Genomic DNA, 27,444 nt, shown 5'->3' on the forward strand with positions numbered 1-27,444 from the left:
GCGCTGTTTTCAGTGGTTTGGCAATAATTAAATAAATATTGCTGCAGGAGAATTCATTGACTTCTTCGCATGTTGCCAAGATTGAAAAATTCCGAAACCAAGCAACTCGTTGGAAACTCTCTTGTTATTAAGAAGGTCATTGAATATGCGATGAGAATTGTTATCCATTGACGTAACCCATAAGCGCTCAAGGTTCCGATCGACATTCGGATTTCACCTCAAAACGCTCCATAGATGCCGTTATTCCGGATCCATGTTTAATGCCATGTAAACATATCGGTTTATATTACATCGAGTAAGTATCGCTCTTGTTCTGAATACCATAAATTTTTATCACTGATGAAATGATGTTTCATCTACATTATTTGTATATAAACAAAAGAATTTGTTCGTATAGATTTTTGTTTATATAACGCCTGACGCGTTTTAAACAGTCTTGAACATTCTGGTAGTGAAAACGGTATTTTCCGTGAGAGCGAAGGGGTTAAGGACTCATGGAGCAGAATTTGGCATGGAGTAATTTTTACGCATTTTACTGTAATAGCTTTGAATCGAAATCAATCCTTCAATGGATTAAAACATTCGTGGTGAACGTCTAATGTAAATAGGTTATTGGTTCGTTTTCGTGGTCTTCTACCATCCATTCCACTCCAACGCTGGACGATTAACTTTATATGGTGGAGGAGGCCTCCGAGCAAATCCCTTAACATTAATCTTCTAGGCACCCTGATGAGACCTCAAGCACCAGAGAAGAAACGTTGACAGAAGACACATGTGAAGGTGAAACCACCCAAGAACCTATTTACCAGGAATTCAAAGCCACTACCCAACGTAAAATGCAGTTTTATTTGACGAGCAAACCTATCCTTGATATAAATTTACGAATAACTTGACTGTCATTCCAATTGGCTAGTTAAACAAGTGAATTTTAGTGACTATCTATTTCGATGTTAGTTTATCGTTGCACCCAAAGCAGCCCCCGATTCCAGCATGTAAACCAAACGGACGAGATTTAGGGTGTTACATAGAACAAGCTGTTGTCTAAGAAAGTTTTTTTTCCAGTTAACCCAATGGATTGAACTGAATCAGTTGCCTTTACACTGATTATGTTTATTAAGAAAAAAGGCATTGACTATAATTAGAGTCTGTAAAATTAATGCCTTGAGGAGTGGCATGGGTTTTCAAAAGAAGATGTCAAGCTTCTTTTTCCCAAACAACAGTTAAACGGCATAAATATCAACACCGTCTCGGCGATGTTCAGCCTATTATTTGAAGGCATAGGAATAAAAATTACATGATACTTTTGAATACTTCCAATTATGAGCTTGTTCAAAAATATTTATATCGTGCAATTTTGTCAAGCGCAATTTTTAGCTTTTTTTCAGTAGGTTTTTTTATGGTGCTGCTAGTCATGTGATGTAAATGTTGATCTCAGTTCTTGGCTATGAATAAACCGTATCAAAATTTTATTCATTATGAATTTTGCTAATGATGCTAAAGTTTTAGATTTTTGTTCCTTCTTTGACTTGATGTGAATTAACAACCAGGATTTTGATTATTAAATATCCATGTTTATACAATAAATTTCTGATATAATATAAACTTGAAAGCCTGTTCATTTAAGTGGACTATGTGTAAGCGAGTATGATCCTCTGTTCATGAAATTTTTATATTTGTTAGGTACTTGCCGCTAATAGTACTTCTAAAGGAATGAATAAATTTCTTAGGTTTTTCCAAGAGCTATTTTAACATTATGTTTTTCTTTGTCATTAATATATTTGAACATATTATATTTTTAAACCCAGTACCGTAATCACAAAGGAATTATGTTAATGTAAAAAGTCTGCAAAAATGAGTGTTTTCAGTGTTAAAAACCTAGAAATCTCGGAAAAAGTCGTAGATGGGAATGAAACAAAAATCGAAACCCATGTAATTACGGAATTACTACAAATTAGTTACAATAAATTAAAAATTACATTAAAATATAATTTTTATCGATTTCTACACTAATGCTTGTAAGATCATGGCGCGAGCTAATTTTAATTTAAAATAGTCTTCATTCTTAACTTATTTTGAGATGTTTGATTTCTTTTACATGTATTATGTATTGGAATAATTTAGTTTGCAAAAAATAAACACAAGCTACGCCTATTCGAATCTGATGAAAGATTAATTAATGAGGTAAGTGTCAGAACAATAAACAGTACTAGTTCGTGTTTTGATCGTGTTGCGACAAGGGAGAAAAATACACGAAATATTATTTTATACTCATTAAAATGCTTCTGGTTGAATGGCGTACCCAATTTTTAATTGCTTTCGAAAAGGCACGAGAGAGAAGCACTGTGCTCAGCAGGCCTCTTTAAGGGATAGGGTAAGCATATTTTAAATCATGTGGAAAGGAGGTGGATCTGAAAGCTGCTAGTTGTATAATTGGACCCAAAATGGACTTGAGGGCATTTATTGAAAAGAATAAGACGCTAGAGCTGCAAAAAGGGAGCGAAATATGAAGTTTCTCAGGAAAAATAATTTTAGGGAGAATTAATCAAAGCTCGAAATGTTCGCGGTTGAGGAAAAGTGATTTTAAATCCCTTTGACATCCGTTTAACTAAACAATTTCACTGTAATGAGCTCAGAGATCAAATAAATAAATTTTGTCTAAATTTTGATCTTAAAATGAGTCTTAAAATGATCAATAAAATTAATAAAGGAAAATAAAAGAAAAAAAATATCAATATGATTCATGAATCAGATGTTTAAACTGAGAGGTTTGAGAAAGCATATAAGAAAAATAGAAATGATGGCCTTAGAGAGGTCTGAAGTACCTCTGCTATGTCCAAGTGAGACCAAAATGAATTTTAAAAGTATTTTGGACGTAAAGACAGTGATAGGGTCGTTCAGTATATATATATGCGCCTGAATGGCTTCTACATGGCAAATCAGTATGAATAGACTTTGAGGCACAATGACGGTAGGTATTTCCTGAAAAAATTAGGAAGTTATTTGATGTTTGAGCGATTCAAATTACGTTTATATGTATTACTATTTGGTACGTCAGAATGCATTCATTATTTATAAATGTTTTTTATGCTTTTTATAATCTTTCTGTCGATAAGCAAGCGACTCAGCATGCTCTGCGGTAGAGTGGAAAGGCTTGGATAGTGCAATATCCATTGTCTATGGAAAAGCAACGAATCTATAAATTTATTTCTGGTTCATTTCTGAGTTAACATATATTCGCCATTGAAATCGTCGTAAATTGATGTCATATCCGTATGGACTTGATGAAAATGCTCTGCAATCGCTGGATTTCTAAAAGTGACATCTGATTTTATAATTTCCTTCTGAGGTTTCTTGGAGTAAATTTAAGATGAGGGGTGAAGGATTTATAGAGTAAATTATCAATGAGGATAATGTCGGTGGTGTTAACGAATAATGCTTAACTGTTCTTGCGTGGTAATTGCATGTTTTTGAAAATTTCTAAATAAATAAACTCATTTGGCTATTTCAGATTAACTGTTCAGCCTACTAAAAACCTACACTTCAAAATCCTGATAAGCGTTTAAAATTGAGGTCAAGAGAAAGAAAAAAAGCCAATTTAAATATTCAGAAAGTCGACTTCAATAATCGCGATAAAAAATTCAGTTTAGGGACTATCACCACTAAGGAAGTTACCGGAACAATATTTTGGCATTGATGATTTACTCACATGAGAGCCAAGGGACTGAGGTCAAAGGTGTGCAACATACCTTTATCCCTCGCGTTGCATAGGATTAGATGGCTCAGGAACTACTCGATTCTGTGCTAACACGGCGGTGGTGTTCGGAGGAATTGGGGTCGATCGGGAATCAATTTGCTTGCTCTAGGATGTGACGGGTTAGGACTTGGTTGCAGGGTACCCGCAGTTCAGCACCTGGAATCTCCAGTCCAAATGCAGTTGGATTCGGCATTGTATTCGGCATTTGGTCTTGGCGCAGTTTCTGAACGCGGAGTGCGGCGTAGAGACTTCCCACACCCAATAAGCAATACAGTCAAATCCTGAGGAAGGACTCGGATCTCGTACGTAATTTATCTTATATAATTATGGAGAAATTTTCATTCTTATTGTGGACACATAGTGATTCAAAGCGCTTATGGGAATTGAGATATATAGTATATTTTGTGTAGCGAAGGAAAATAGGGAATGTTTAAAATACTGCTGCCACGGATCCCTTAGCCCCAAGGATCCCCTTTTTATGGGGAAGTGGTAGTGTGTAAGATAAATCGCATACATTTGTCATTTTTTGAGTCTAGGAGACATATTTGTGACGAAAAATGCAAAAATTGCTGTAATTATAGTAGTATCCCTAGGGATTTCCGTTTAAAAAATGCTGTCTACTATTGAAGAATTGAAATTTGTTAGCTTACTTCAGTACGCCATCTTCAAAAATGCTGCCTGACTATTTCTTTTAATATTTATTTGACAATAGGCATTTTCCACGGGATGGCAAAATGTTTCCCTCGAGAAAAATTATTTGTAATGGAAATTGCTCCAGGGAAGCTCATTTTTGAGTTTCTAGTCGAGAAGGTTCTGGATGCAGCTATTTTCTCGGAATGGAACTAGGTTCTTCCATTTTCTCCACTCCTCGCGCACTCTTTGAGAACTTGCCTTGGGTCTGAAGTATCAGTTCTCGTGGGCCTGAAAGTTTTCATAGTTTAAAGATTAAGGCGAATCACATTATCATCCATTCTAAATTATTTTTGCCAACACTTAAACAATATTTCAGCAATTGTATCCACGGGCAACTCTTTCTAGTCAGTACTGAGAATATATAACTAGTAGCACACCGAAATTCTTCATGATCTATCGTTTCTGAGCCATCTGGGTTCAGAATGATACTGTTTTTCTTTTACTATCATTGTAAGATTCTCATAGGTGAGAAACAAGGGCATAAAATGTCAGCTAGTCATGATCATTTTAAAAATAAATGGTTATATTACGCTATTTATTTTGACTTTAGAAAGAATTTAATATCTAAGATAGAGGTAGCCTCAGAAATAATAGGAGATTAAGTAGAGCATTTTGAAACCATGGTATTAACTATAGAGTATACGCACAGCGTTACTATCCGAGCATTGCACTAGCATTTCAATTTGGATCTCACATCATTACGCATGTAATACACATGCATCGCAATTTGAGCCTCATTTACAATCACCATGCATAAAGTGATCACCAGTACTTAGGTCCAATGAAAACGCTTGCATTTTTATGGGAAATATGGGTCAGAATATGATTAAATATATCATCAACACGATACTATAATCACATCAAAGACTATAAATATGCAAAAAGGCAAATCATCAAGGAACAGAAAAAGTAAGCACAAACACCGTCTTCGCATCTTGGAGTGAACCTTTTAAAGCCAAAATACGATAGTCTAAAAACACGAGGAAAGGGAAGGGAAAATATGCTATGGATAAACCCCTTCCTGTGACTACAGAAAAATTTCCATAGCAACTAATAATGTTTACCTGTACATATTTTTCATGCTTGACGAAGCATTAACCTGCCAGTACAGGAAATCCTGTGAAACCCTTTATATCATTATAACGCCCTTGAGGCTAAGTCAAACAGAGTGAATATATGGGAGCAGATCCCAAGGTGTAGCTCAAAGGATTAATATACTTCGGGGAAAATCGAACCGAGGAGATTATTAAGGGATGAAACATGATCCTAATTAGGGAGATGGGAGAAGATCACTGTGATTGGATGCTGGGAGGTCTCATGTAGAAGTTAAATTGTTGACAAAAACACTTAATAGCCCGTTAAAATTAGCCCAAAAAAAATGGATACCCTTGCATAATTCCCAACAAGCTAAAAAGCATGCACATTAAGGATACCATTCTAATGAAATCCTGAAAAGTCCCCATCGATCCCGTGTATACAAAAAATTTAGTTCGAGGTTGGTAAATATGTTTCCTTGCTTCTCCCGCGCTAGTAGGGTAACCGTAAGGCACATGTGTGCATTAAAAATCAAGCAGTGACTGACTTTTGTCAATATTAAACAGATTTTCCTATTTTAAAGATGGGCAACATACGCATGCACATCACTAATGAGAAAGGTTAAATAAAATTTTAATGATAAAATTTAACGAAAAAATTAAACGAAAGACTTGGGTTGTAAACCCTTAGTCACACAAGATTTTCAATTACCCAACGACTAGATTCTTGATAGCGATTCATTACATTGACGTAGAATAGGGAATTGGAACTAGATAGTTAGTCCCTTACGCTTTCATTCCTATAAAAATAGTCATTGAAGCTCAAAATTGTGTTAAATAGTAAGTTTTAAACGTATGTAACTACAACAATTGGGCAACTATAGTGCGAGTTTTAGTCAACATTTTTTTGCCTGCACCCGCTTACCTATGTTGTTCAATAATCCACAACAATTTCGCCAGGTGTCCCGATGGTGTCCTCAGGTAAAGAATAGCAAGTAGATCGTGGTACTCTCTTATATAGGGAATTTTTTTTCAGCAACATATGCGGAAGCAACCAGAAAATGTTGAAGTCATCCATTCATTGCCGCATAAACCTGCGAAAAAAACATTACTTCACTTTCCATTGATAACGGGTTTGCTCCTGTTTTCACAGGTCGACCTTCCCCAAGGCAGCGGGGGCGGCGGAGGGCTGTTCTCTTGCGGAGGAGACGAGGGAGGCGAGGATGGCCTGCTGGGCAGACGGCGGGGCATGATCCCACTCGTCAAGGGAAGCAAAAAGTCCGAGGTGCCCGTGTACTCCAAGGAGGACATCCGGGAGCAGTACTGCATCACGCAGCGGCAGCTAAACGTGCTGGACAGGGGCCCCCGGAGTCTGTTCGGGGGCGGGGGTCCGGCGGGTGGCGGGCCCTTCGGGGGCGGCGGTGGTGGTGGAGGTGGGGGCCTTTTCGGCTGCCTCTCTAACTACCAGGTGCGATGCGTATGTGTCAACTTTCATTTCACTCTCATTTGTCATTTTCTTTCTTTTTTCATTCATTCTCTACTTCTTCTCGCATTGTCACCTTTCCTTTGTTCATTCTTGCATCGTCCCTAGTGATCTGCGTCGCCAAATTGTGTAGCTAAGGCTGCCCCATTATATCAGTTCCAATGGAAAAGTCGCTGTGCCATTGGTAAAATAATTTTCAAGAAATCAAATTAGCTGTTATTTGGCAAGAACCACTGTTAGATTTTTTCAGTTGCTAATAAAATGTGGTCATCTGTCACCTAATGCGAGAAAATCTAATCGTTAAGTACATTCCGGGTTTTTAAATAATATTTTTAAATGACCAACTTGGTAAAGTAAACCATTCTTTCTAAGACGACTCAGGAGCTCGAGTCTCTCTTGTCTATTTCTACACCCTAGCTCTCAAGTCTAGAGACTAGAGTATAGAGATTTGAGAGCTAGAATTCTATAGTAGAGGTTACAAATTTTTTTTTGTAATGTTATAAAACCCATTGCCTTAGGCCTGACTTTTCTTGCTACTTGGTCTGAGACACTAGCTTACATTCAATAACACATTTGTATTTTACTGCCATATCGCAGATAAATTACATTTAAGTAGGAAAAGAAAATTTATATTTCCTAAATAAAATTATTCTATGGTTCCGTAAAAGCGTGTAAAAGCTATAACTAGGTTCTAGCAAACGATAAAATATTTAGAAAATGAGAAAGGATGATTCACGTCCATTGAAATTGGTTCCGTTGAGAGCTAGACAAGTTTATTTACGAAAATCGGTTTATCATAACAGTTTGTACGTGTGGCTTTCCAAATAATCTGATATTTTCATTTTTTGACGAGTCCTGATTACCATGCCAAAATATTTAGGCCCTCATTTAAGCGTCTCAAAAAAGTGTGAGTAAATAAATGCTGAAGAGTAGTTCCTTCATATTTTTCCTTTTATCCTTGAAGAATGACTACATATATTAGCCATTAATTCCCCGCCGAGCCTAAGTTAGCGACACTCAAATTTAAATGTAATATTTACTCAATTTTATAAATTTTAAAATCGTATCGTGGTAATCAAAGATGTACATGTATTTTTACGCACATTTTTTATCGCTCCAGACTTTCAATCCCAGCGTATGAGAGATATTTTTGCCAATTTTACTTGGATAAAAGCACTGAATAGCGGTTTATTCATGTTATCCTGTTCATAACTTTCTTTCTAGGGCTTGTATATTTCATATACTGATAACTACAGGCATAACCTTCCGTCGGGCGTAACGGATCTGATAGACACATCGCGAGTTTTTTTTCACTTCTCAGGGACACTAGGTGGCATACACCCTTAACGGTTATAGTAGCTTTTTGTTATGACACGCACTATGCAGACCTAAACTTTTCTTTAAAATTTATGCCGACAGAACAGGGTTGGATTATTCAGCATTAGCAAAATTATGCAGAATAAAGCAAAACAAAAGCATTAGTAGATAAATAAGATAGAAAAATAAAAAACACTGATCTTATAGAATTCACAGGCTAAAATGCATTACACATTATGATACTTAATAGCCTAAGGGGCACGTTTAATCGCACCTTGCTGCGTCGGTCTGGGGCCGTATGACGGCTTGTGAAGGAGTATTTGCATAGTACCAAAGACATCATGTATGTGTTCGACTACACTTGTAATGGTGATATAAACTTTAAAGGTGAACCACTGAGCCATGCTAAGAGTTAAAAATGTTTTTTTTTCACATCTGTGCCTGTCAGGCACATTGCGCCTGGTCTCAGTAATTCCAGTATTGCGCCTGTCGAAAGGTTAACTATGTGAACTATTTCAATTGTGGAAAATAAAAGAGTAACACGTTGTTAGTTTCACTTTTATGTACTTTTATAATACATCAACTTACAATACATACATTCAAGCATATAATCAATTTATTACATTATCGTGGATTCCCTTGAAAAAAGCGACAAGCATCGGTTGGGGCACGCGGGGACCACCCTTTAAATCGGTGCGGCGACATAGACCAAAAAGTTTTTTGAAACTAACTTGACGCGAAAGTTTAAACGAAAAAAAGTTTTATTCCTTTATTTTCCATTGGTCTATTTCATTTCCTATCAACGAGCGTGAACGTGAATCAGTGAAAGCGTGAACGTGATGCCACCCGTCACAGGGTGGCAATCGAGTTAATTTCCCCGAGGACTTCAGGCTCAGAGCGCATGCAAGTAAATAATTTAAAGCCGAATCGTGTAGGAGGGACCATAACAAGAGCTCAGCCATCCGTTGATTTGATCGAATTTATACGTACACGTAATTAAGTGCAGTTATTTAATTTTGATGCAAACCCAACGCCAACAGCGTCCCTACCCAATGGACTGGATATCGCTGTAAATGACTTCGTGCACTGCTTCCCTTGTCTCTCTTTTATTCGCGTTGGCCAATACAATGCGGTATTTTTATGCATTTAATAGTGATCGGATATTCGCAGTGCAAATTTCTATTTGTGTGTATGAAAACATGGAGTTTATTCACCTAAACTAATGCTTACCATTTCGTTATGCTCAAAGCGATGAACTGCCGCGCCTTTTTTTTAATTATCCAAACATCTGCTGAAATGAATCTGAGTACAATTGACGATTGATTTTGTACCGTGTACGAGGGAACTCCATATGAAGGGACATCATGATTAACCCTATGGCTTTGTTTAATGTACATTTTCCATTGAAATAGCTAAAATTTAAATGAAAAATAGCCTATATTCATTAATTACTTTTGAGTGTTTCCATTTAGATCTTCAAAAACCTGTCAGTCATAGGCGGATCCAGGGGGCACGGGGGCACGTGTTGACCCCCCAGACCCTTTAAAATATGCTAGATTTTTAACACGGTCTCATTATCATTTCGTTCGTTTTGTATAACAAGGTATCCTTGTGCCCCCCCCTGAACAAAATCCTGGATACGGCCTTGCTTGTGCCCCTCCCAGAAAGAAGTCCTGGATCCGCCCCTGCTGTCAGTCATACAAATTGATGTAGTACCTACATGGCTCTTTGGTAGATTTCATTTATGAGCTCATTTGATTACGTGCAATTTGCAACAAGGCGAAAAATGGAAATTATTGAAGCTTTCATCTTTTAGGTGTGATTTAAATGACAAGCAGCCTTAGCTATATTTGGCAGGGATTATTCTTTCTCATTATCTCTCAGCCGATGCACGCTTATCTTTCGTTCATCTCCACTTTTCATTTTAACCTTCTGGATCAATTTATTTGGTAATTCTTATACTTTTCAACAGGCAATGTAGGTAGTAGAAGTAAAATATACTGTAACTCAGTGATGGCTAATTGCTGCAATATAATTTCTTACCAATTCCGCCTTTGGCTTCATATTTTTAAAATTTTTCTACAACATATATAGTTTTCCTATTGCTTATAATAAGCCTGTTTAATAGGTTTCGTAGCCGTAACCATTTTTTATGTATTCTTTTATTGCAAAAATTATTGTAGCTAGCACTACTTTTTAGTATGACCTAAATCTAGAGTAGATAACGTTATTCCTATTTTTCTTATTAGGTATTTGTAGTTAATTTAAATTCATTCCAAGAATTTTTCGATCGCAGTGATTTCTTGAATCGCCACGCTATCTGTGTCCGGACATTTTCTTTTCCTCCTGACGCAGCCTAAAAATGGGTATCGACAAAAGTATGCTCCAGCTTAAATAAAAGTTATGAAAATGAGTTCTTCAAAATCCATAGCTTTGCATCTCTAGGATGTTTTGATAATTCTTGCAATTTTTTAAACGTTGATTTCTGCCAGTTATTGAAAACGACGCGTGGTAACATCTTGAACATCGTAGTAAATGGAATGCCCCTAATTTTCTTCAATTTCTTGGTCTGATAGGATTAATGCAAAAAAATGGCTAATGAGGTGCACTTTGATTCAATTAGAATATCACTGCAACTCCGCTGTTTGAACGTTAGGTGCACCTGATTTTTCCATTTCTACCTTTGAATTTCGAACGAACCAGCGATTCGTTGTCGGACGTGATTATTCTCGCATATTTTCCTTCTCTTAAAGCATCAAGATTTTAATTTCTTGTATTTGCTCACGTTTTTCCGTCTAAAATCCAATTAAATTTAAAGCAGTCTGGAATCAGTGTTTAAAATTGGAAATACGATCTATTTTTACACTGAAAAGTAATTGTATCTAATCCCTTAGGTTAAGCGTTTCCCATTCATCAAACTGGGTAATACATGGTTGTAACAGATGTTCAATGTAGAATTTCTTCCAATAATTCTATCTAATGTAACTGTTTCTAATCTATGTGGAGGCTATGTTGGCATGGCATGACGCACAACTGCTCATTAATTAGCCTAGTTAAACTACAAGAGCGTGCATGGAGCATACGGTTAGTCAGTTAATTTCTTTAACTCCGCTTTAGAGAAATTAAAGATCGCATTTAATATTTTTAGTAGTTTCTCTCGTACAATTTTTATAAATTCCATAGTTTACGGTGAGAAAAAGTGCTTTATTAGCTGCAAGCATTTTTTTATTCTCAGTACGTGTGTAATTTACTTCTCTCCCCTTGAAATTTTATACAACTTAATCGAATTATAAATAAGTTAAAGAAACTAGACCAGGAAAGAGAGACGTTTTCCTATATTAGGGACTTAAATTTTGTCACCGCTGTACGTTTGACACATGTAAATACACTTTATAACTTTTCTATATTGTATACCAAAACTAAGTAACACCCTTTTAGATCGACGATAACTTTCTTGTTGCTCAAAAAGACTATATTATAGCTACAGTTTCATTATCTAAACCTTGCTACCTCACGATTTGATGCTAGAAATTTTGTAAGTCCCATTAATACTACGGACTCCCTGCTTTTTTGTTTGTCTTAACAAAGTCATTAGTTTTTTTCTCTCTTCATTCTTTTCGGGTCATTCATCAGCATCTGATTCGCCACCATCAGATCACTTCCCAAAAAGTTATATTTTGCGTGAATGTGCAATGGGGAAAAGGGTATGTGAAAGGTTCTTAAACTGTATTTTCAGGATATTTTACGGTTCTGTTACGATAAATTAACCCAATAGTATTTAATGATATCTATATTCGTGCTTTCTTTTTCACAATTTCCTTTCAAAGTTAGGTATTAATATATTTTGAATACATGCATATACTATCCTACCTTATTGAAAGTTAATCATTATTGACGACCTTTCATTTCTCTGTTTTGAATACCGATTTTATTAATAAACTGTGGCTAATGTATTGTTCCTTAGGAATGGTGTTCCACTTGTAACCAGGGAAGGATATCTCATGTTCGCATATGTTTCCTCATTGTGAAAATTCACAATAGCTTCTTTAAATGAAGTAATGATTAACAATTGAATACTTTTGAATTATCAAATGCTTGAGTTTGTGTTGAAAATAAAGCTGCATATGAGAATATATAGGCATCTCTATGAATGCGTGGTTTTTTCAGCAGATTTCATTTTTTACAGCGGGAATTGATTGTGCTTGGAAAAAATAATTTGATTTTTTGGCACCGTGCTCCTTTTTCATGAGTATATTAATTATTATATTGGATGTTTATATGGAGCTGCTTCATTAATTTGGTGAGGATTTTCATGAACCAACGTGCAATGTAGTAACCGCGTATTTTTCCATTAATTTTCTCCCAAATATTTCTATCCTTGATTGCGGTCTATACCACGGATAAACGGTTCGATTAAGGGTAGCAAGAACTTGTTGACATTAACAGTTTTTTATTATTTTTAGCTGATTTTGCCTTTCTGTGTGAATTTTGGCATAGTATAAAGTGATGCATTTTCATTAATACTGCCTAATTAACAAAAGCTGAAGGAAAATATTTGACCGTTTTATTTTTTTGCACGAGGAAAAAAGCTAGCATCTATAGTTTCAGTGCAGAAACAATGTACTTTCGCTGAGTTAGTCAAGCTATACGCATGTGTATTAGGGCATTATCCTGCTTATACTACGTAAACAATAGTCATAATCTCGATCGTGCTCTTCAACTAACAGGATACAATACCATTTCCCGCAGACATAACTATGACGAGGCTCATCTATTGAGACCAAATTGATGGGTTGATAAGGAGCGAACACAATTAATTCCTGTCGCGCTGGTGTAATAAGGCAAAATAATGCATTGCACGGAATCGCTTGATACGAGCAGAAGCTAATTCATTTGGCTGAGTCCCCTCCCACGCTGTACAGATGATAAAGGGATTCCTATCCGCGGCAAATCACCAATTAGATGACTTCCCATTCAGATGGAGTGCATGGACACATGAGCTGCTGCGAGCTGGATCCCAAAGGATACACCGCACAAAATGGGGAATCCATGGTATCTCTCGAGGATGCTCGTTATCCACCTGAAATCATTGAATGACCTGAATTAAATTTTTCTCCGACGTCACATCCTTAAATGTTTTTTGATTCCGCGATATTTTTTTTAATATTAAAAGAGAGGCAGTTTAACACAGCTTTACTGCTGGATTTCTTGCACTATACTCACCTCATTATTATTATCGGTGGTTGAAACTGTGGCTCCATTTATAATAAAATAATATTTCTTAAGATTAAAAAATAATCACTGATTTTAGTAATGCCTCTATCATAAAAAATAGATTTAGCTACGACTGAGTTGGCAGACACAAGAAAACTGATATTGTATGGTAAACGTATGAATATTTGAATATATTTCTTTTTATTTGTCGCCTTAAAAAGAGATGTCTCTTAATCAATAATAACCTACTCATTCGTTTTAATTCTCACAACCCTGAGGATTAAGCAGGAATTCCAGGGGTATAATAAATACAGCCGATACCTAATAACCTCATATTTAGGTGGATATTACCTCAGTGCTGACGAATGATAATCTAAACAATTATTTAAGGTAATGGAGCGCGTCCTTTTAAGTCATTTTGGAACTCATATCTGAGGTTTACGATATGGATTACCAGAGCATAAAATTTTCCTAAGGACAAGATTTTTCGGCATTAACACCATAATTGTATATTTATCAGATATTTAAGTTTTTCGGTGCCATCTATGTTACGGAATTTGAATAAATTCCCTAAACCCGGTGACATTTGATATGATTTCGAGTTTTTTAGGGAAGTTTAATAAAATTCACTATTCTAATGAGAGGCAAAGTTGAAATGAAATATTTCCAAAATTAATCTATAAATAACCAGAAACCCTTATCGGGAATTATTCTGCACTATTATTGCAATGACATTGATTACAACACTGTAATATACTGACATCAATCGCAGATAGGTATTCATATCAAGTATCCTGAAACATGCTGAAAGGACCGTTCTCGTCTCTTAAGCAGTTAAAATTACACTTGAAAACTATGATTTTTCCACAAAACCGAAAGAATACGCCGTGTCATAATCAAACCAAAAATAAAACGGTGAACAAGCCCATAAGGAAGAATGCCTTTGTCTCTTTACTGCCTATTTCTTATTTTCTTTCTCGCCAACGCTTTTCTCTCGCCCCAAATTCAACGTCCAGGAGAGTACGTGCCACAGAAGTTCCTTGCTGTCGGTGTGTCTGAGAGGCGAGGAGCCTCCGAACGAAGAGTACATGCCAGAGTCCGGGGTCTTCAGGAGGAAGAGGAAAGGAATCGGTAAGGATAATAGCCATTACCTATTTCCTATACTGAGACAGTGCGCACCAGTCTCCTCACTCACGACCAACTAGATCTTCAAAAGCACACCCTCACACATCACTCACCCATTTCTGTTTCGCATCCATTTTCTTATCGTTTGATTTTATTTTTCACATGCCCTTGTGGTGGGGTAGGCGAGTTATTATTGTCCATGGATTCTGACTGGAAGGTCCCGGGCTCAAGTTCTGGGTGAAACATTTGGGTACCCCGAACATAAATCTTCGATGTGAGAGGACTTCCAGGGGAAGGAATCACCCCTCTGAGGTAGGAGCACTTACTCGTTGATGGCTCTGTCTGGGTCGAGCTCTACTCTCACGTATTCCAACAAAAAATTCTTCTTTATTGAGGCTTTCGTGGTGCATGGTTGATAAAAATAAACTTTTTCGAGTCTTACCGCGTGGTCCAGGTTATATCCTGACGCTCAGTGGCCCCTGCTGGACGCATTTCAGCGGTGATTCGGTTACTTCCGGTGTTAGTCTTTAGACTAGTTCCGGTGGTGTTGTGTTTTGAAATATATACTCTTCGTAGAGGCTAGAAGAGTATATATTTCAACCCTTTTAACGCTTCTTACTTCTAACTCCTCAACTCCTAACTTCTCTAACTTCTACGAAGGGTATATATTTCAACCCAAACCGGAAGCAACGCCATCACCACTGAAGAAGCGACCAGCAGGGGTAGTAAGTCATCATGATATAACCTGAAATACGTGGCAAGACCCGAAAAAGTTTATTTTTTTCAAACCTGAAGGCATTGAGAAATTATTCTCTGGTGGGTGAAGTTACAATTTAGGTTCAAGATCGTCTAGTGACAGTTTTACTGTCCGCAGTTGCATATTTTATCGAAATTGGGAGTTGAAAGCTGCGTCTCATTACGTTGATAAGAGTGTTTTCTTCTGGAGGCGTTCTCAGGTTAAATTTTGCGCGGTATCTGTAGTATCAGAGAAATACTTAATTTGGAACTGTTTCTTGAAACTTCTCAATATAAATGAATTTGGCATTAATTTACCAGATTGTAATTTAGTCATGTTATGGTAGGAAATTATTTATTCAGGACACCTAATATTATTTAGTTTTAATCAAAAAATTTATATTGATAAATCTATTCATTCCGCTATTGAATGCCTTTAATTTCACTCAATTACTCAGCTTCAATGAATTTATAGATGCTCGATGTAGTGAATTAAAAGCCTGATAATTTCCCATCGATGTCATAGTTTCTTACCGTAGGTTATGTTTCAGTCAATTTTTAAATCGCTAAATGTATTAGGCATTCCTATCAATTTTATCAATCATAGTTCGTAATGAATGCGGAAAAACTTTGATCCGCATTTGAAAATAATTGGCTCATTATTTTTTGCCAGATTTTTTCCCTATTTTTCCGTTTTGGGGGCATAAAGAAGGATACTAATACATAAACAGATATAATTTAAGGGTGGAGGTACGTATAGGAGTTGCAAGTAAAAATTCCAGACCAAATACATGTACAACGCGTATCGGGTTGACAATAGTTTGTGTCCATGGATGAGAATAAGACAGCTAACCAAGCTATTTCCGGCAAAGCTAATAAGCCTAATATATTTTACCCAAAAAAATGAATTTTTAAATAGATCGATAGAATTGAATGAATACATTTCAAATCAGTTGTGCCTAAGTAGCCATTTTTTTATTTCAGCTCATTTCATTTTTAAATATAGGAAACGATTATAACTTACAACGTTATTCGATTACCTATCCTGAGTTATGTGTTCTGAGTTCATCGATTTATCCTCTCAAACTTTTACACTGTTTTTAAATCAGTGCCAAATAACTGAATTGAATATTTAATTTCAATTCACTTCTTTTCTTCAAATTTGTGCTTCATTTGATGATGATGGATTGATAACACCCATGCGTGACAAAGCGTATACTATCTTTTCCATAAAATTCTCTGATTTCTTATGTTAAAAAAAGGAAAGAAGCAGTAGATTACTTAGGTTTCTCATTAATCCAGAAATATACTTTTTGTAATATTCATAATCAACTCAGATTAGCAACGAGCAAATTAAATCATAATTAAATTATTTTTTAATCAAGCTCAGTTTCATATGCATTGGATGATAGCTCAGTAGCGATTTTGGGCTAGATATCGATATTTTTTTACTCTTTACTGAAGCAGTTGATTCAGAGATATTACAAGTATTTTATGGTTCCTCTCCGGTTTATAGTAGTAAAAAAGTGATCTTAACAAGGATATTTTATGGTTTTTATCTTTATGAGACGTTTAATACTGTCAGTTATGACTTTTTGTCTTTCCTTCCCAATCCAGGTCCGGAGAAAGCTAATTTAAATCTCATGCCCTAAAACAGCGTAAACTTGTTAATATACGGCTTTATGAGGTACCTAAGGCTATTTTAAATCAAATAAAAATTTTAATAATAAAATCTCCTTCCAGAAGGCAGAGGGAAAATAAAGTTGCAACTTTTAAATTGACGACTCATACATAATCCAAATAATGAAATAAATGCTTAAAACTTTATTTCCCGGGAAATCTCAAACTGCATTACCAAGGGCCATTTTTTCTAAGGCATAATTTTTACCAATTCAGTTTCAATTAAGACTATCACTCTTTTGGATAAGGTATCTTTTTTTCAGTTCTAATAAAATAAGCTAAATTAATACGTAAAGTTGATATTTTTTAGAATTGAGTAAATTCGTGACGTGATCAACAATTTCCGATGTTGTTTTATATCACTATGTCGATGCGATCACAATTTCTCAACCCAGCAGCCTCAGTTTTCCCAAAATAAAATCGGTATTTTGTCCTCGAATATTTGTAAAATATTAGAAGAGCAAGAGTAAAAAGGATGATACGATACCTTATCAAAACTTGAAAGTGAAAAAAATTTTATGGCCCATCTCATGTGTTTAAAAATATTTTATGTTGGGAATATAAATGCCCAGTATCACGTCCCACAAAAGTCACGAAGACAAGTATGATGGAAGCTGCTGGAAATTTCTATAATGTTCGAGGATAAATTTCATTTGAACTTCCAATACAGGATCGTGGAGAATAGACGAACCAGCAAGGAACTTAAGGAAACAACCCAATAAATGAATGGAGGAACGATGGATATCCAAACTTAAATTATATTACTTTGAAAATACTGACACTTAAGCATGTATTGAATACAATTTTAATAAAAATAAGTAATAATAGAGAATTCGGATGAATTTCTTCAATTATTACCTCAAACAAGATATGTCGGTGAAAAAATACCTAACAATGTTGAAGACTTCATAATTATGGAGATATAATAGCCTAACCAAGAGTTGAAAATGGGCGAAGATGGTAATGATGACTCTATACGATCCATATTCAAAAGTTTAACTCAGATACTTCGCTGGGACCTACAATTCTCCCTGAAGATCTGCAAAATTTGGCCCACATTGAAGTTTCTTCCTATCTTTTTTTCGCACGCCAAGTGGGGCGTTCCAACTTTCTGAGAATTAGTCCAGATGTGAATGCATAAAATAGACTTTGAGGGACTTAGTGCAACCTAAAGCTTTCTTATGCATTTAACATCTGGTCTGCTACTTCTTTGTAGTTGGCGGATCGGTCTCTCAACTTGTTCTTAGTCACCACCTTCTGTGAAAAGTTCGACGCTGATACAATTTCTCCTCGTCAGTACTCTCATGTCCTCTGTCATTGGACCTCAGACCTTATCTCTCTGGTATCTTGGCCTAAAATACTAAAATGTCAATCAAATATATACATAAATAGCTAATGGATATGCCTGTAATCATGTATTACGTTGAATATGGGGCATTATGATCAATTTATCCATCGAAGTCATACCAAAATCTTTCATCTTTATTGATGATCAGATTTATTATTGAGAAGTTAAAAAGAAGATCTGGAAGGTTTTTTTTCAACAATGAGAGTGGAATACATAGTCACCGAGGATATTTATTTAAATTATCATTTACATCATTTGAAAAAAATACTGAAAATAAATATAAAATTATACACATGTTTTCGGCAACATAGTCATTAAATCAATCGTCCTCATTTACTGTCCAAGATTACAACTTTCCCCAGGTTTTGGATACAAACGCAATACTTTTCTAAAAGTTCTGAATTCTTTTTCTCACCTACTAGGGTAATTACTTTGAAAATGTATTTTTAAGAACCTGTAAGGATTATTAGTGTCTACCAATTTCTCTGTTTTGCACGATAAATATTACATTATCTTTTTTTATTGCGGGCATTATTTTCGCAAATACGACAAGAAAAATATTATCTCAGCTTAAGCTGTTAATCACTCGTAATTTACGTTTAGGAAACTCCCACCTTTAATAGCCACTGTTTAATGGCATCTTTCGCGTAGCATAGGTTAGTTAACAGAGTTTATTGAGTGTCAGTTATGCTCTTAAAATATCTAGTCGATGGGCAGTGGTTCTTAAACTTTTAATCGATGAAGGAGAGGAAATCTACTTGTCCTTGAGTTTGATGTAACGTATTATATCTATGGAGATGGTAGGTGAAGCCTAATCTGTATCGTTGTTACTTGTTGTAGCATTAGGACATTATTGTGATTAAGTCCTCTAAGGTCACGTTCCTTCGCTTTTCTTTTTATAATCATTAGAACTCTGAATCTATATGTTTGTAATAAGTGGATACGGTAAGATGAAAATCCCCCCCCTCCGCGCAATCTCTGAGAATTCCCAGAATTTCTTAGAGGGTCTTTGCCTTCATATCATCGTCCGACCTGGCCAACTTGGTCAAAGTCATAGTGTGAAATCGAGCAAATTCACTGCATAAATGTCAGGAAAAATTATTTTTGGGGGATAAGTTGCAGATGATAATTAATTCACCTGTCCTTTAAGTGTAAATGCATATTCAGCACCCACCAGAGAAATGACGAGCTATGTATGTCGACGTACAGACTCCTTAAAACCACCGATCGGGCACCTTGATTCAATATTTGGCTCGGCGTTTGGGATATTCCTTTTTTATTATTGCGGTGAAAAGTGGAAAAGATCCAAGCACGTTTTATTTCTTTTTAATACCAATACGAGAAGACGGAGCGGAGGAAAGGTCTTGGAAGAAAAAATGTTCACAATTGACTGGCTAGAAAAGGGAGGGTTTAGAGGGTAGTTTAACGAGTCCATTCACGGCTTTTCAGTCACCCGCCCATCCAGCACCGCCAAAAAAATCATCTTCTCTTTCTTTAGAGATCACCAAAACCCTATCTCTCTCTCACTGTAGTCGCGCCAGCAAATTTTAGAAAAGAACAGGAAAAGAGCAAAATCATCTTTGAAGCCGTACACCGCTCCGAGCCCTCGTTTGCTAATACGAACTGTCCCCCTTCTTCGCAACTTCATGCAGTCCTACGACTTGTCATATCAGGCGACGGCTGGGGGAACGGCAGCAACACCAGGGACCTGGCGCCGGCGCCGAGGTGGCGCTACCCGCACCACGAGCGGTTCTACGGGGCTCCGGGCCCGCCTTCGGGGACGCCGGACTCGGAGGGCTACCACTCCGGGGGTCGGATGATGAGCGGGCGGCGGCCGAGGTCCTTCTGCGCGGCTGCGGACCCTAAGAGATTCACCTGGCTGTCCGAAGACGAGGAGGGAACACCAAGAATGGTGAGTATTCATTTGATTTCTGGTAGATTTCTCCAAAACCATAAAATTGGATGAAAGATATTTAATTTCTTTAATGGCAAATGGCACAAATCCCCGCTGTAACTTCAGACGATTGTTTTTTTCAAGTCCTCTTAATTTCATTCAATATACAGTTTCTTTTCGTCACAGTACTTTAAGTAGCTTTCCCTTTCTTTCGCCCTTTTTCGAACTGCAGAGTCCCTCAACAATTCCTCCCATCCATCAACTTCCCCCTAAAAATATCAACTTCAGTGTTTAAATATCAAACGTTACAGCGCATTGGTTTACAAAGCTGGACAGCCGGATGGACCAACAAATATATCAGCTTTGTTTTCAGTTTTTCCCAGAGGAATGATGTATAATTAAATCTCCATACTCCCCCGAAAGCCTCCTTAGTAGGCTTGTGACCGGAGGTGTTAAGGTACCATAATCTTATCTATAGTTGAAAAAATAAGTACGTAAATTCAAGCTCGCTGTCAGTGACTTTAATTCCTAGGTTCAACCATGCATATTTGAAGTCCATTTCCCGGGTTCAAATGATTTTTTTTGCCAATCCTCTCGGCAAAGTATCTCTCATTTTCATCGTTTATATCTGACCGAGAAATAAAGTTCATTCCATTGCAACCTTCTTCTGTTTTTTCACCTGTTCATTCCACGTAGTTGGTTATTTCTGTAAAGAGTTAGCAAGAGAAACTATTGACAGAAAAAGTAAAAAACGCTCTTTCAATGTATTTATACACAAAGATATGATTTCAGTTGATGAAAACCTAACTTCATATATTCTGTGGTGGACCCAATGGTGCTTGAAGGAGCCTCGGCTGATTCATTATAATGGAACGTCATACCTTCATTTTCTGATGTACTTAACTCCATGGTCTCGTAAATCTCAGCCTCCTTACTCAAAGTTCCCACCATCACTCCCGATCCACTTAGAATTTCTCTCAATATATATGTATTGCTTGTTTATTACTCTCTTCGCTATTCAATAGGTGTGTATAAAACCAATGGACATTTTCAAGTGCCTCCAGTAAGGAGCCTACATACAAATGAAAAGCTCAAACCGTAGGAGACTATCTAAGATTTTGCGATGTTGTATGATCAGGTAAAATAACTGCTGTTCTTAAAACCCTTACAGCATAGAAAGATATTTTACCGTGAATCGGATCGTCTTTGGGTGCCTCTAAAAGCATCCGGGTTATGTGTGAACGTTGATGGCTCAATTTGGCTAAAATATGCTGCGCTAAATGCATGATAATGTATGTGCTTGATCTCGTTTGAGAGTGATCTTATTTTTTGGCTAATTATAATTATCTATGCATCTTGTATGTGAATGACGAATTTTGATTCTCTAATATTTTTTCAAACCGACGGTGAAGGTATAGAAATTCTTATGTACATATTCAAGTATGTTTAAGTGTTGCACTTTAAATGAATCTTATAGTAGATTTACCAAGGATCTAGTAAACTTTATCTGTTTCCTCTCGTACTTAAAAGAAATTTTCTGTAAAGTTTTAATTTCCTGTAACTGTTTATGAAGGTTTGACAGCCCTTTCAGCTGAATATGAATTCAAACTTACAATGAGATAAGCGAAAAATACTGTTTTAGCCACTGAGTATTTTCGACAAAAATATTATCCCTTTAATCGGTGTGTATCCCCCGAGAAACGCCTTGCCTTGAACTTTGCATTTCATTATTTTATCTTTCCTCTGAGCGAGTTTTGATCACGTGCTCAGAATTCTGAACCCTGTTCAAAACTATCGTCCTCCACCCGGAATTCGTCCAAAGTAGATCAGGAAAAGCGTGCACTCAGTGTCTTTCCTGTGTCCCACTTTTAAAAGACGACCCATTTACATTTAAAAAAAACCGCCTTTGCTTTTAAAACCTTAATTTTCTAGCCCAAATCTCTCTTCTTCGATATTTCTTCTGCTCCCTCCACTTCGACTCAGAAAGGCCTGCTCTTAAAGGAAAGCCGATTCACTGGATTGCATAAAGGACTCTCAGAACTGCAGAGTTCCTCAAAAATAAAAAAGGAACCCTCGCTCGAACGGTCTTAATTTCCTTTTAGGAAAAGCCCTCTTCGACTTTTATTCTAGAGATCTTTACGTGTGTCTTTTTTGGGACGTGGTAACAGCAGTAGTGCTTACGGACTTGGTAACTCTATTAGCGCTGCGAAGAGGGATTGTGGACTCCTCGGATCGTCGGGACATTAGTGCTTTTTAATGAATTATTTAAAATTTTTATGAAGGAGGAGTACTTAAAGAGTTTGTGTAAAATATTAAACGTTTATATCTGAGGCGATAGGCTTTTGGTGGCGCCTGAGTAAATATCCTTGGTTTGGCTAAGAGTTCTTTTTAGATTTATTTAGGTATTGAAATGATGTTCTTCGCCCGTAATTAGGTGAAAGACATCACGCATATATCCATACTGAACTACTTCTCAATCCATCACTGTTTTAAACTTTTAAACGATGTAAAACACGATAAATTTGATACCATTTGAAATTCAGTGTTCTATGTAATCATTGCAATTACATTGAAATGTAACAATGCCCATGATGGAATGCACCGTACTTAATGGTAATGGTATCGAATTTCAATGTTAAATAAATGTTAAAAATAATCGAGAAAATCTGGTCGCAGCTGAAATAGTTAAAAAATCACTATACTTACTCCTTTTGAACTAATTTAGATATACCTTTATAAATTTGATCCCAAAATGAACATGGCTGAAATTCCTGATCTCTCTGCACAAATAAATCAAGCTAATTGTAAGTCGAGGCAGTCATTCCATTCTGCAAAGATATTTCAAGTATACATCCATCGTTTTAAATCTCTAACTCAGTATTAACGTATTTTACTCGTTTTTTATGTTTACTTTTTGGCTATTGCCAGTTACAACTTTTGAAGGACGCCTCGTCATTTACAGCTCATAATCTACGCGCTGGTATTTTAACCCTTTGTTGGTCGCGCGGCGTTCACCAAATGACAGGCTATCGCTTTTTTCTTTGCCGTCATCGTATTTTCATAGTTAGGAAACTCACACCCCTTGTATGTTTTTTCATATTTGTGGAATAAAGTTTGATATTTTTTTGCTTTAGCAGTTTGGTAACCACGCGACAACTTGAGCAACATTATGTAACATGCTAATACCTTCGTGATATCCATCGAAAAGTTTTTAAATACGTTTAAAATTTAAACTTACAACTTTTTAAGTCATTAAACTTTGGATACGCGTCTTATTGCTACGAATTATTTATTGCAATCAATTTAACACCTGAATGAAACTATTATTGCGAAGAATTTACTATGGTACTCACATCATTTGAGTGAGCTTTGTCGTATAATACACCGTTTTCCCCCTGCTAAATTCGTTTATGGTGGATTATTAATTTGATGTAGATTCATGAAATTAACCGTAAACATACACACAGTAATTTTGTGGTTGCATCAAATAAAACTTTTCAATCTGATAAAAGATATTAGGATCAACTTCAACTGAAAGCCATTACAGCATAAAATTTCTCTAAAATCAATAATTCCACCTGTAGTCAAAAATTATTTGTTAAGGTATTAGCAAAATGCGTACTGTAAAAATTCAGTTTCCTATTTTCTCCAAAAAGGAGTTGGAGGAAAAAGTAGAAGAGTCATCGAACTGACTTTATGGCGCAAAATTCTTCACTCATGAGGAAATAGGAGGATACCCGACGGACGCCTTAGAAATTTTCAATGCAATGATAAAAAAGAATCGTCAATATATTGAGGGATTTTTTCTAGAATTAGAGTGGCCATACGTCCCGGTTAGGCCGGGATAGTCCCGCTTAGACTGCCAAAAGGAAACTGAGGATAGTGGAGCAAAAGAAGATTAGACCGCCCGAAAGAGGGTCTATGGGCGAAAAAGTATAGAATAACGAATTAAAAATATAATAATTGCAAAATTTTCATTTGCTTGAAGCATTCGGAATATGTTTGCATTTAGTGTCCACATTAAACATAATGATATTATTTCAATGAAAGAAAATCTGTAATAAACGACAAATAAGTAGTATTAGTAGTCTTTTATTAATACCAATATCTCTATCAGTATTATTATTACATTTTTTGTCCATTCATAACGTTAAATATTCAAGAATGATTTGTTGTAGTTAAAAAAGTTATTTCTACAGGAATAGTTCTCGGTTTTCCCACCGGGTGTAGATTTGTGTCAGAGGTCCCAACGTTTCGATGACTAAGTCCGCCATCGTCTTCAGCGGTTGAATGTGGAGCCCCAAGTTCTTGCTGGTATTTATACCCTTGAGGGCCTTTAAGTGTGTGTCCCGATTGGTCCGTTCTCGGTGTGGCTTATAGTGGTCGATGACACCCATCCACGTATTACTTAGCTGGAAGCTTTTGTCTCTGTTGAAGTTCTTTTTTTCCAGGTTGATGTGTATTGCTTCTTTGACAATTCTGTCCCAAAAATAGGGTGTTTTCCTATTATTTTTTTATTGCCTAAATCGAAAGATTATTACTCCTGGAGTACCCATTTCACGCTCTTAGATTTTCGAATGACGAGACTTATTTTTCGCGATTAAACGAAAAGTGAAAATATTCAAGCACGCGAAAACGCGACAGCTAAGTAGGAATGATGGGAAAAGTCCATGTGACGTATTTCTGGTTCCCGCTGCCGCCCTGTGAGTTGAACTTGAGGCGAGGCTTGAGCGCTGATACGACGCAGGCTGCTAGCAGGTAGCATAGTACCCTGCTAGCAGGTAGCGCTTGGCTTAAATATGGATTATTACTACCTTATCAAACGAAGGAAACTTTCCGACCCTAGGCAGTTTTAATAAGTGATTATTAAGACATGCTTCCCTGAACTCTGTGCCTTATGCATGCATTGGTTATCTCAGACGATGTAAAACTCCTATCTTCTCGTGTAGAAACTAGGTCCTTGTGACGTCACGTGGAGTGGAATCGCATGGGCGCCAATCTGGCATTTTTCAAATGAGGTTCAAATTGACCATTGCCATTCGTCTAAACTGGGATTTCTAAAACCAAATAATTTGTATATTATGAAAACCCTAATGGTGGGAAACGAATAGCAATCAATGCATTTCGTTTTCTTTGATGATGGAAACTACCTTATTGTCCCCGCGGCAAAAAACTTTCGTGCTTATGAAATCCTCTCTGTGACCGAGGTCTAGGCAATGCTCTGCCACCGCTGATTTCAGTGGATAGGATAGGCGTATACTTCTTTCATGTTCCACCAGTCTTTTTTCTGTGGTGCGGCCTGTTTCCCCAGTGTAAACGTGGCCGCATTCACATGTAATGCTGTATACTCCCGACATTTTGAGGCCCAGGTCATCTTTTCCTGCATTGGGACGTTTTGATGTCATCTTTGAGACCTCTGACCCAAATCTATACCCTGTGGGAAACCCAAGAACTATTCCTGCAGAGCATACGCCGGGAAAAACTTCAAATCTACAAGTCATTTCTACTTTCATGCATTTTGTTTAACCATTGCAAAATGATGTCTGTGAGACACCACGCGACAAATAGCGTTCCAAAATGTGACGCGACCAACGGAGGGTGAAAATATGTGGATATATTTACTTTCAAGGGGTGGTAATACTTCACATATGCACTACGAAATTGCAAACTGTGATTTAATATTTACTTGTACTTCCTCTTTCGTATTCACAGAAATTCATGTTTCAAAATACCACCAGTAATTTTCTATCTTGGTTGATGATAATTGCTGAGAGATTATATTTTGATTTGTTATTTAATTTATATAAAATACTATCAGTAATTTTCTATCTCGGATGGTGATGATTAAAGAGAGCTTTTACTTTAATTGAATTTGAATGATGTCTTTAATATAATTTTAATTATATTGTTACTAATATAATTAAAATGTAATACTATTCAATTATTGATGCCTTCACTATGCAGCAATTCTCATGCATGATTTAACCATGCAGCGATTTTTTTCAGTAAGAACATTGAGATTCGGAAAACAATACCGGGAAAAGCAAAACAAAACACCTCAGAAATAACTCATTAAAGCTAAAAATAAAAAAAATAACAAATGTTACCGAGAAGCAACTTTTTATAATTCAGATTATAAAATTTGGCTCTTCATCAATGCATAACGCTTTCGTATTAGCATTCATTGGTGTTTGATTCATTTCAATGAGTAAATTATGTATGCTCGGAATGTGTTTTAGCCCAGTTCTCTTAATGCCTCTGTCTGTTTTCTCACGCATTCGCTCGTTTTTATTTTGCTGAGGGAAACATTTCCGGTCTACGAGATTCATGTGAGACTTTATGAGACTATAATAGTGCGTCGCCTAGGGACATATTACCATCGCTCCCTTTGCGACTATTTTCCCAGAACAAGTGTACCTATGCCCTCTCTGGAAGAACAGCGGTCCTTATGTTATCTACGCGTAGGGTTTTCGAGGGGAAAACCACTACCTAAACTATCGAAAACGATTCCATAGGCTGTTGTTTCATTCAGCGCATAAGCCATTGCTTGCAAAACGAGCTATTGTAAGTAAGCAATATTAGATAATGGATCTCTTGGGCGTGCCATGTATTCCAGTCAAGCAATGAGTCTCTCCTGCAGGGAATGTCGCAAAGCAGTGAATTCCAAGGAAATTAGAAACGACTAAAGTGCGTGCCTACTCGTGTAACTGTGAAATAAATTTAACCAGACTAAGTGCTACTCGTAAATCCTGTACACGTGGAAAATATGTTTCTTTTTTCATTTAAATACCTCCTTCTCCCCGCAAATACTCTCTGGTAGAACAAATTAAAATGATTGTTGAAATAAAATCGTCACTGCCACAAAAAATATATTTTAGTAATGGTAAACTTTATTTACTTGTCACGTAGTATAACTCGGTTTTTAGCAAATAATTACTTTTGTTACTAAGCAGAATTTTTTGATACACAAAATATTTGCGTTAGCTCTTGAGTTATGAGTAATATTCTGTGAGCGGGGTGCTATTTAATTTTGTCTGTCCTTTTTAATAAAATTAATTATGATAAGTAGTACCACATTTGCTATAAAATTCCTAGAATAACGTGGAAGGTTTGAGTAAACATTTTGAAGTGTTTGATTAAGTTGTTACATGTCCATGCTCTCTCCGT

At 36.4% G+C, this 27,444-nt stretch overlaps 1 protein-coding gene across 1 annotated transcript in view; it reads left to right on the forward strand.

Moving 5' to 3' along the window:
• LOC124164457 overlaps positions 1–27,444 on the forward strand; it is a 392,138-nt gene that overhangs the window by 223,954 nt on the left and 140,740 nt on the right. The window contains exons 3-5 of the mRNA XM_046541783.1: positions 6,635–6,958; positions 14,512–14,626; positions 20,057–20,295. Coding sequence (XP_046397739.1) covers positions 6,635–6,958; positions 14,512–14,626; positions 20,057–20,295 — 678 coding nt within the window. The remainder of the gene's footprint in view (positions 1–6,634; positions 6,959–14,511; positions 14,627–20,056; positions 20,296–27,444) is intronic.

This window comes from Ischnura elegans, chromosome 8 (assembly GCF_921293095.1).
Source record: "Ischnura elegans chromosome 8, ioIscEleg1.1, whole genome shotgun sequence".
Lineage (NCBI taxonomy): Eukaryota > Metazoa > Arthropoda > Insecta > Odonata > Coenagrionidae > Ischnura > Ischnura elegans.